The following is an 11,381-nucleotide window of genomic DNA, read 5'->3' on the forward strand; positions in this document are numbered from 1 at the left end:
AGATCTTCGAAGCGTCGAATATCTATTTCGTTCTTTCATAACATATTTTATGGATTCTAATAAGAACTATGATAATCTAAAAACCCAAGTTGTGTAGTTTTTGAGTGTCTGCCAAAATATGCAAATTTTTAACCCGTTCTAGTTTAAAACTTCTTTCCATGAACCCCTTATAAAAAGTATAATATATTAATTAAAAAAGCTTTTTTCAAAATTAAGTATTTCTGTATTTATTTATTAAGTGCCTTCTTCTCTTTGTTGTCAACGGAGCTAATTGATGCTAACTTTCATTTTGATATAATGGAAGCAAGGGTTTAGCGTTAGATGCGTACCAAATGTTTGGATTCTGATTCAAACCATGAGTTATTTGTTGTCCTGGTGGACCCGATGGTCCAGGCGGGCCAGTACGCCCTTGAGGACCAGGTCTGCCCATAGGTCCGGTTGCGCCGGTAGGTCCGCGTGGGCCTGGCGGCCCAGGTGGCCCCGGTGGACCCGGTGGCCCCACCACAGCCACAGGCAATATGGCAGCGGGCGGTTGCAAAGCAAGATTTTCTTGATTCATGGCATTATTAGGTAATTTAGTTGAAGGCGATACTAAATTTAAACCGCCGTTACCGTTCAAATTAAAACCGAGTTGTAAGCGATCGGCAAGCGCCCAACGTTGATAAGCATTCTCATAGTAAGGATAGTTACGACGCATATCATTCGATGTCAGACGATTGTCCAGTATGGCGGCTGTATTTGATGTTGCACCGGTATAAATAGGAAAACCGATATTTGGCAGCATAAATTTAATGCTCTCATCGTCCATAACGGGCATAGCATTCGAGTATAGATAATCGGGCAATTTGCGACTGTCCTTCTCTAGTTCGCTTTCTTGTGGCGTGGTTGTGTCTTTGACGCTTTCACTAGCTGGTGCGCTTGCATCCAGACGCGGTTCCTGCATGGCCGGTTGTTCATCCTGTGCGTAAATTACTAGTTTACCATCACCGTCCGCATTACGAGCAACACCGAAGTGCAGTGGTGTGGCGCGCAGCGAGTGCACAAGTGGGCTCGAGCTGGCAGTAAGCAGCAGCAGGATAGCTGTGGGTCCGAAATTAGAAAAAGTTTATGCTAAGCAGATTGCTACGTTACAGCTGTGCTCTAAGAGTGACTTACCGAGTTTTCGTATGACTTTTGTCGTACTCATTTTGCTTATGTTGTCTTCTAACAACGAGAACTTGCTTTTATATCGAGGCACACTGAATACTAATGGCTATTACCTGGTATTTCTTCAACTTTTACTAATTAACGTGATAAAAATCTAACACTACTGTCAGTGAAGTGCTTCGGGGAAGCTCATGAATAAGTGAGTCAAGACGCCATGGTTGACAAAGGCGCCGAAATGATGCGCTATAAATCAATAGTTGATGCTTGTTATGATTTAAATATAACTAGGTCAGGCATTAACCTGTTGAAAGCTCGCTGACCGCAGAGCTGATGTTTTGGTGATGAATTTTATGCGCGTCTATTGAGTTAAAGCGATTAAGAATGACGATAAGTGACAAGCGCTCATTTGTCTTAGCTTATGCTTGCAATAAACCAGCATTGAAAACAATAAATAAAAAATAGTTCAACATTTCTTTTAACGCACAAACTATTAAAACACTGTTAGTTGCTTATTTTATGTGAAAATTCAATTCTATTATTACTTAATCTTTGTTTTTTTTACAATCCACATTTCACTCATTATCATAGTAGTCTGTTTCTACGTCCTCCGCGTAAATGTCATGCGTCATGCGCCGAGCTGACGTACCCGGCGGATCTTGTGGACCGGGTGGATCTATAAAACCTTGTGGACCCGCCGGTCCAGGCGGTCCATTCGAGCCTGGAAAGCCACGTCTACCATGTAAACCAGGCGCACTCTGTTGGCCAGCTGAACCGTCACGTCCGTCGGGACCAGGTACACCTAGCGGAGCAATTGCTCCTACTGGACCAGTATCACCAGTGGGACCACGTGACCCTGGATTGCTTATATTACCAGCTAAACCAGGTGGTCCTGGTGGTCCTGGTGGTCCCGGTGGCTCTTGTTGTGTATAGTATACCTGTCCAGCTGGGCCGACGAACTGTGCTTGCAGCGGTTGGAGGGTTAGGCAGAGCTTAGTAGAAAGTATGCTGCATAAGCCATTTCACGTGGTAAACTGTGGGGAGAGGCGCGACTCAGCTCCTTTTATACGCCTACAGCAGGCAGCACCGTTACTGCAGTGGCAAGGGCGGCCAGTTGCATCGGTTGCATTGATTTATGTTTTCAGATAAATTCTGTCGATTAAATTGTTGTTCATTAAATTATATTTAGTCGCTTTTTCTTCTCCTCATCAGCCCTTTATTGCACTTAACGAATGAGACTACAAAAATCTTAATTTTATTGCGCTGCAACAAGTGTATTTTCAATTTCCCTCATTTCCATTTCCAATAGAATTTAACTGCATTTTTATTTCTTGATTCCCTCTTCCACTGCTTCACCTACCGATCGATTTTATGCGGGAAAGTTGTTCAAAGACCGAACACACGGTGTTTAAGGTATATCAATTGATATTGAGACATTAAATGCAGATAAAATCTAAGAGCCGAATCTAATTAACGCAGTAATAGGTTTTATGTGGATGAAACTTGAGTATCATATTCTTTGGATGCTACTTTTTGTCAATTTTATTTTTAAGTTTCTTCTTTAATACCGAACTAAACAAATAAGTTCGTGTGGAACCGAAACTTATCTACGATTATTTCAAAAAAAGTTAAGCCAAATGTTATCTCAGATGTTTACTTCAACTTATTGTTTTATATATGATTTATAATAAACTTCAAAGAACCAAATATATACGATTTTGGTCGACCACTTTTTTCGCTAGAGACATTATTCCATCACTTCAAAACTTTATTGGTTTCCCGGCGAAAAACTGCGACAAGTAATTTTCACAGGCTTCTCTTGAAGCCAACTTTACTCCATTTAGGGAGTTCTGCATTGACCAAAACAAATGGTAGTCCGATGGTTTAGGGTCAAGGCTATATGGTGGATGCATCAAAACTTATCAGCAAATCTCTCCCAGTTTTTGCCGAGTCATCAAAGATGTGTACGGTCTGGCGTTGTTCTGATGGAAGATGAAGCCCTTTCTGTTGATCAGTTCTCTCAGTTGTGGACAGTAAAATGTTGAATCAATCGTTCGACCAGGCTCGAGCAGCTCATAATGAATGATTCCTTTCCAATCCCACCAAACACTCAGCATAACCTTTTAAGGCGTCCATCCTAGCTTTGCGAACATTTCTTTAGCTTCACCACGCTTGAACCATGATCTTTTTCGCCCATTATTGTTGGTTACCATTCGCTTCAGAAATGGTTCCATATCATTTCGTTTCAGCAAAGAATCGCAGATGTTAATTCGGTCCATTAAGGCTCAAACATCGAGCTTCTTTTTGCAGCGAGTCTTTTTATAATCTTTTAAAACCATCTGATGGTGAATGTTAAGTTTCTTGGCGATGTCATGGCTGCTGATGTAAAGGTCCCGGTCAATTTTTTCATAAATTCATCGGCTTTTTCAACGATATCGACCAGAGCGAGGTGCATCTTTCACATCGAAATTTCCAGAACGGAAGCGAGCCAACCATTGTTGTGCTACACGAACTGATACAGCATCGTCTCCGTAAACTTCAGAAATTTCATTGGTGGCTTCCCTTTTTTATACAAAAATTTCAAAATATAGCGAATTTCTTCATTATTATCACAAATTGTTGAACAGCTGTAACTTTAAATGAAGCTTAAATCTCACCTTTCCAGCACTATATGGTATGACAGAATGTGATTGGTATGAGTAGCATTGGAGAAATATGACTTTAACGACATCTATTGATAGCCGAAAATACTTTTTCGACTATCCAATATTAAAGGATAAATAGGCACACGAAAAACACTTTAAAGGAAAAAACCACTATCTAAACAATCAGTACGCAAAAAAAAGTTGGAGTCCGTATTTCCAAAATTAAGTGATCTGTTGGATCACTGGACCAATTCCTTGGATTTTTCAACAAGACAATGCTCCCATTCATAACGCTCAAGTAGAAAAGTCGTTTATTTGGAGTCAAAACGTTAATGTCATGGCTTGGCCTTCATATTCTCCAGATCTCAACGTAATTGAAAATGATTGTAACTGGCTAACGAAGATAAGGAAACATTAACTGCAGCTATTAAACGTGCTTGGAATGAGATTTCCGTGACCTACATAGAGAATCTGTAGCATTCTATGAAGGACCCGATATATGAAGTTATTACTTACAAAGGAGGCAGTGCTCATTACTGAAATAATTTTTTTTAATTCTAATAAATCAAATATTAACACGAACTAAAAATTTAGTTCAAAAAACCTTAAGCTAATGACCAGCAGTGTAGTGTAATGGAAAGTGTAGCCTTGGATATTGTCCATTTTCTGTATAAAATTAGAAATGGCAAGGGTAATCCCCTTAGTTGCATTAATGCCGATCATCATCTGATTGCATTAACTACTCTTGTCTAGTAATAATTAATCAAATATTTCTGCAAAGAAAATTGAGGTTTTTATTTAGCATAATTTTATTGATTCGATTTATGTCAATATTCTCAGTATTTGCGATAACTTAATCACACTATTAGAAACCCTCGTCACTATTGGTGAAAAACTAAGACAGTCGATTTTCAGAAGCTAATTTTGAGTCGAATTTTCCACAGTAATTCGCCCGAGGCAGGAATTCACTTGGGATCAGATCAGGATGGATGCATAAAAACAAATCATGCTCCCAGAGCTTCTGGCTATTAATTATCGATATGTGGCCTGGTCTTGAGCTCATAGAACACAATTCCGCTTTTTTTTGCCAATCCGCAGCGATTCGCAGTTGGAACTTCGGTCCATGAGAATTTTTTGCGTTAGGTTAATGAGTTCAGAGTTAAGCATACGACAATCTTTTAAACTGCCGGACCACTGCAGTATATTTTAAGCAGAGGTATTTGCTATTGGTAAAGCCTCTACGTGGACAGCAAAGAAGCAATCACAGTTTATTACGTTTAGCGTATCGGCCCGAAGTGCTTTGAGAAGTAGAGAGTGGCGCAAGCGACTTCACTTCTACTTGCACTTATAGTTATGTGTAAAACGGTAGACCGTAAATATAGAAAGGCCTGAAGAAACATTGTTGGAATACTGACGGAGCATCTCATGTGAACTTGTCCCACATCGGAATGGTGACGCCTTAAGCATTTAGTGGCCATACGGTATGAGACAATGGAAAAGTTTGTGGTAGTGAGGCTATATAGCCTATTAAAATTCACGTCAAATGCAGACATCCTAAAAGACTCTCCATGGACCACGGAATGGAGTTCCATCTTGACCTATTTCGGCAAAATCAATTTAGGCTTACCAGACTTACCTAACCTAACCTAACGTGAGAACCAGATTACTAGAGTCATAACTTAAAAAAAATTTTGACTACTTTCGAACTTTTCAAACCGTTCCACACTAATAGAAATTAGTCAACTAAAATTGTTCAGAGATATGGTATGTTCGCTTACCGATTATTCGTTTACAGCATCAATATGAACCTATCGCTTACTCAGCCATGCTTGGTGTTGATATTTTTTCAAATATGCTATTCAATAATGCTATTAAGACTAACCATATATTGAAAAAAAAAATTCAAACTTTTTATAGTTTCATGACAAACTTCAAATCTGACCAAAATATTCGTCTTCGATGAAGAACTATTTTGAAGCATTGTTTTGAATCAAATGAAAAACTCCATATTATATTCTGAATTGTTTATGTTTGCTAAGTTTAAACGGAACAATTTGTGGAGTCTGAGAAGCTTTACTTTCCGCAAATAACGAGTAGGTTTTTTACTTGTTATTATTCCATATCTCGATTAGAGGTAATAATTATCTTAGATGAATTGACCAGGATCTTAGGTTCTTGACACTATGTTGCAATTGAAAACCGATTCAATGTATTAAGTTAATGAGTCCAAATAACAGGGTTCTAGACATTAAATCGGAATTAATCTTGATGAATGATAGTCACGTTAACTTTTTCAATTTTTCTGTCAACTTGAGGGACTGTTACTTGAATAGACTAGAGTCATAAGTGCTGTTCCAATAGGCAAAATAATCATAATTGTAAATATCGAGTTTGTAGTTATTTCGTTGGAATAAATCTTGATGAATGATTATAGCTAACCTTTTTACTAGTAAGCGATCGTTAGAATATTCTCCAATGGAACTTTTAGTTCCAAACTTGTAAAGAAATTATTCGAAAGTTTTCATCTTGAAAATGATTATTGTAGAATTATTGAAGACGTTTACGTTACCGCGAAGGTAACGATCGCACAGAATTAAGACCAGACATTATAATTATGTAACCTCCTTGGAATTAACTTGAAATTATTGGTAAGGGTTCCTCGATTACAAAAAAATTAATCAAGAAGGCAATCAATGTTCTTAACTAGACATATATCAGCTTGCTTACTCATGGATATATTCTGTGCATTTTTTTAGCTCTGACTAGATGAAGAGTTCACTTTTTTTTCCACAGTTACATGCTATGATTGCAATGGGTTGAAATGCTTTTAGTCAAAGAAAATGCTGAAATATTCTTTATTCAGTTGCTGTCTGATTATGTAAGATCTGTAAAGATCTGTAAGAAACAGATAATTACTTACATGACAAGAGAAAGAGAGAACATATGTGACGCGATAATTTCTGGAGAATTTTTTTCTTTATGATTAATGTTGAAGATTTGATTTGAAAATTAAAACAAATAACTAAAATTTCAGGAGTTTAAGCTCACTTTTGGAATATTTAATTTATATATTTTAAACAATTCTAAACTCGCAAATGATTTTACTTATGACTAGCACTTTTCTCGACTAAAAGTATTGCGTTGTTATTTTCCACAGCCACAGTTGTCATCATTTAAAGACGCTTTGCCAAAAGTTCGCTTGAAAACGGTCACGATATCCGCATCAGAGGCCAATTGTAGAATCATGAGCACAGCAAATATCGATTTGATTAGCTACAACACGCGGCATTAAAAAATAATTAAAAATATAAATATTTTTTATAATGCTAAATAGACTGTCTAAAATTAACAGAGACGAGAACTCGACTTACAACAATACGAAAATTCACCATTTTTGTCAAAACGTTTCGCTTTTTCGACACCGAAAATTCTACTACATATGGTTGCAAGTATGCTTGAGTTCCTAACTAATTGTTTCCGCCTTAAATAAAGTCTTTTGTCGAGAAGTATGTGCGCTGAAACGTGTCGCAAATCTTGATACGTGGCATTTTTGGGTATTAACTGATGACTGGCTGGCATTATGTCAATTCTAAAACCTGGTGTCGCATGCCTAAAAGTAGGCTACCAAATTGCGAAACCGCATATGGGCGGGTTTATGGTATTCTGCACTCAAATTTACCGGGTCAGCTAAGTAGGTCGTGTACTTGAAGCAATCACATTGACCGAAATGCTCGCTTTAATTGCAAACTCTGCTTTTCCAGCGGCATTTCCGTAAATATATATGCCCATAGGTGTGTGTGTAGTAGCGAGCAACGCTGAGGTTATGAAAATTTTAAATAAAAAAGTGCTTCTTGCTTACACCACCTCGTCGCTACTTCATGTTCTTTAATACAGAATTTATTTATTTTATTTGCTTATATATTTATTTATTACATACACACACACATATATGTGTATGTATTTGTTCAAAATAAATGGAGTTTGTGTTTTTCAGCGCAATTTTTTATCATATTTTTTGTTTTTTGTATATAAAATATACCAACGCAGCATAAGTAAATGTAGGCACTCGATTTCGGAATTTTATAAATCACCGGCAAAAATTATATTTATGTTTTTTTTTTGTTTTCTTGCAATGGAAAATTTTTGCTCGACAAGTTATTGCGTACAGTGGGATGAATATACATAACCAAGCATATAAAATTAGTAGGATTATTTTATTTTATATTAACTATTAACTATATACGTGAAAATAATCTAATATATTAAATTTTTCTTTAGAGCGATGAAAAGGTGAAGTGAAGTAGAGTAGAAGAAAGATTTAAAGATTTACCTGGAAACTTATGAAAGTGACAGCTGACAAATTAAACTGATCTGTCAAATAAAATTTCCTTCAGTAGCTTGTAGCAAATCACCATGGAAAGGCTTACTTCGTTTCAGCGCTTAATAACTGTGTAAATATATTTCCGAGTTCGGAATTTTAAATGGGGAAATTACTTTCATATCTTTCAACAACAAATCAGTTTGGATGAAATATTTTTCTGGCAATATTGCTGTAATTGGAGCTACAATCTTGTTTGGTTTGATTTGAATGCCGGCGGTTTGGATAATGATGAAATTTACACCGATGGTTAGAAAAAAAATTACTGAAGATGATATTATTGACGACGCTCAGCATGTTATTGAAGAATGACTTTAATGGAAAAAACATAAATAATAATATAATCAATATTAGAATCTGTGTTAAACTTTTGATTTATGGAAAATTTTTAAAATAACAACTTTGTACTACTCAAAAATCATCCATTACAATTCTCTAAAAAATCTTTCAGCATACATACACAACGCATAAAACTTCTAAGAACTGCGCATTTGAATAATTGCAGTTTAAAGCAACAGTCGCCTAAACGAAAACACTGTAATCAAAACTTTTATTGTGGCATACATGTTTGTTTACTTTCTTCACTTCGTCGTTTTGGTAAGAACTTTCACGCAAATTGAAGAAAGTTGTATGTGAATGTGCCTTCAATTCTTTACTCCATCCTTTGACAAAACTAGTATAGGTTGTCAAATATCTCCCTTCCGCCTTTTTGTCTTTTGAATTTCGCGGCTATGTATAAAGCGCTACAGAGCTCGTATTTGGGAATATTATACATCTTTGAAAGACAAAGCGACGCTATGCATGATTAGTTTGGATATTGCGTTCAACAGTTAGAGACGTGTAAACATGGAGTTCACTAACGCCAAATTTGCTCTATTTTAAACTTTACCTGCGATATAGGCAAATCCGCTAGAGAAACGTCCCGTGAGATTAATGGTGTTTTGGGGTTGGTACTCTATCACTTCGACAACGATTCAGAGCGGGTGAAAACGACACCATGTATAAGTCAGCCGACGGAAGACCTGTGACCACGAATACCGATGAAATCATGGAAAATATCGGTTAGACCGGCATGTGGCATCTTGTGACTTAGTCCAGATGATGGGAGTTAATCACCAAACCATTTGAAACCATTAGCAAAAGGCTGGATACACAAAAAAGCTTGATATTTGGGTGCCGCATTATTCGACGCAAAAAAATCTTCTGGACCGAATCAACGCCTGCAATATGCTGCTGAAACGGAACGAACTCAACCCATTTTTGAAGCGTATGGTGACTGCCGATGATAAAAGGATCACATACGACAATATCAAGTGAAAACGTTGGTGTTCGGAGGCCAGTGAATCGTTCCAAACAGTGGCCAAGCCGGGATTGACGGCCAGGAAGGATTTGATGTGTGTTTGGTGGGATAGGAAAGGAATCATCCACTATGAGGCCACTTGGATATTTGACAACCTAATATGAGTACTAAAATTTCGATCCATAGGCACTAACATAACATGAAAGTTAAATACTTGCACTAGGCTACAGTTTTTTTTATTAATTATATAGGGAGAGCGGTATCTACACAGATCTCTTAGAAAACTCTTCTGAAACGAATAATGTGCCTTAACAAAACTGCAAATTCTAATACAAACCTTTAATTGGATCTCAGTAGAGATGGATAGGTTGACTTTTTTAAGTGGTTATCGCCCTGTCCCTTGAAAAGTTTAGTGTACTTATCTCACAAACCGCTTTAGCTGTATCAACCTGATTTGCTCGAATCCCATCTGCACCTCCTCAACCATATGAAAATAGTTGCAATAGGATAACAACCACACTCACTCTCCATATAACGGTTATGGTGAACAGTACTAAGGAAGTGATAACTAACTAAATAAATATGGGGGCGCTAAATGAATGACCAAATTTAGTCTTGTGCCTAATATTTAATTTAATATTTGTAAAGGCTGTTTTTTAGGAGTGTGGTTTTGAGTTATCTTAATGAGAAACTCACAGAGCAGCAGGACGGTATTAACGATAAAAGATGAAATTGGTAAATGTTTTGCGACTTCCGCAATGTTATTTGTGAGATATGGACAGCTGCATTTTCTTTTTTAATATTTCTGTGTTTTAGGTTAGGTTGGGTTAGTCCGGTATGCTAAAGAGCCACGTATATATTGATTCTGGTTCTTAGCGATATTAGATCCATGAGTATTAGTCATCCAAAACACTGCGCTGGACACGACTTTTGCATAGACTCTGTGGCCTAAAACAAAAATTCTATGCCGCTCAAAAAGTAAAGTGTAAAGCACTTGTTTTTCATAAAGCACTTGTTTTTCATGAAAACAAAATTGTTTTCATGAAAAACAAGTGCTTTACACTTTACTTTTTGAGCGGCATAGAATTTTTGTTTTAGGCCACAGAGTCTATGCAAAATATGTGTCCAGCGCAGTGTTTTGGATGACTAATACTCATGGATCTAATATCGCTACTATGCAAAATATATATATATATATATGCATATACATCTGTAGAGTTTTTCTCTATACCTTCAAGAGTTATTTGAGGAATTGAATTTAAAAGTCGGAAGATTTTATTGGCAATTTAAGCCAATTTTGAACTTTTTATTATATAAAGGATCTTTGAGAGCCTTGAGCTATTAATGCTCTTCATTTGAATAAATCTCCTTTATATGCTATGGTAAAAGAACATTGCTCTCATTTTCTGAATGAAGAGCTTGCATTTTTGCTGAATTAGAGCAACATTGTTGTTTTTCTCTTTTTTCCGATTTGAGGTTTGTTTTTACGAACATACTATATACATAATAGCGAGTTTTTAATAACAAATACGAAAGTTGTTTAAATAGAACAAAAACGGTTTGGGGTATCAATGAAATTCATATTTTTGGTCCAAATTGGAAGCTACACAGCGAATATCTCAATCCGTTTATTGAAAACCAAGTGCGATTAGACGACGTTTTTCCCTTCCAAGTCTATGGTCTATGCGAACAAGACAGCGACGACTGATGAACTTTGTACGAATATTGAATGTGGAATTGCAGTAGTATCGAATTATGCTTGAAAACCGTCGAAAGTTGGGTTCAGCGTCTAGACTTCTACAAGCGTGCCCGTGGTGGCCATGCGATAGTAATCGAGTTCCATACATACTCTTATAGCAAAAACCCTATACTAATATCTGAAAAATTCTTGAATATAAAAAGTGATTTATAGTTA

General features: G+C 36.7%; 2 protein-coding genes and 1 long non-coding RNA gene across 3 annotated transcripts; all 3 read right to left on the reverse strand.

The window, feature by feature from the left end:
- Positions 1 to 211: 211 nt before the first annotated feature.
- On the reverse strand, positions 212 to 1,186 carry LOC108976735. Its single transcript, XM_018945997.1, has 2 exons — positions 1,156 to 1,186; positions 212 to 1,080 (listed from the first exon to the last, which is right to left on the reverse strand). The coding sequence occupies exons 1-2, from the start codon at positions 1,184 to 1,186 to the stop codon at positions 278 to 280; spliced, it is 834 nt and encodes a 277-aa protein (XP_018801542.1). The 3' UTR covers positions 212 to 277.
- Positions 1,187 to 1,718: 532 nt separating this feature from the next.
- Positions 1,719 to 2,164, reverse strand: LOC108976746 (collagen alpha-1(I) chain-like). The gene is given in 2 exon segments (XM_018946017.1): positions 1,719 to 2,137; positions 2,140 to 2,164. Coding segments are annotated over 2 exon segments (444 nt in total).
- Positions 2,165 to 6,811: 4,647 nt separating this feature from the next.
- LOC108976745 lies at positions 6,812 to 7,248 on the reverse strand. Its single transcript, XR_001993980.1, has 2 exons — positions 7,160 to 7,248; positions 6,812 to 7,061 (listed from the first exon to the last, which is right to left on the reverse strand). It is a non-coding gene; the product is annotated as an uncharacterized LOC108976745 (long non-coding RNA).
- Between the last annotated feature and the right edge of the window lie 4,133 nt (positions 7,249 to 11,381).

Source organism: Bactrocera latifrons, unplaced genomic scaffold, assembly GCF_001853355.1.
Source record: "Bactrocera latifrons isolate USDA-ARS-PBARC rearing strain unplaced genomic scaffold, ASM185335v1 scaffold_8, whole genome shotgun sequence".
NCBI classification, from domain to species: Eukaryota; Metazoa; Arthropoda; class Insecta; order Diptera; family Tephritidae; genus Bactrocera; species Bactrocera latifrons.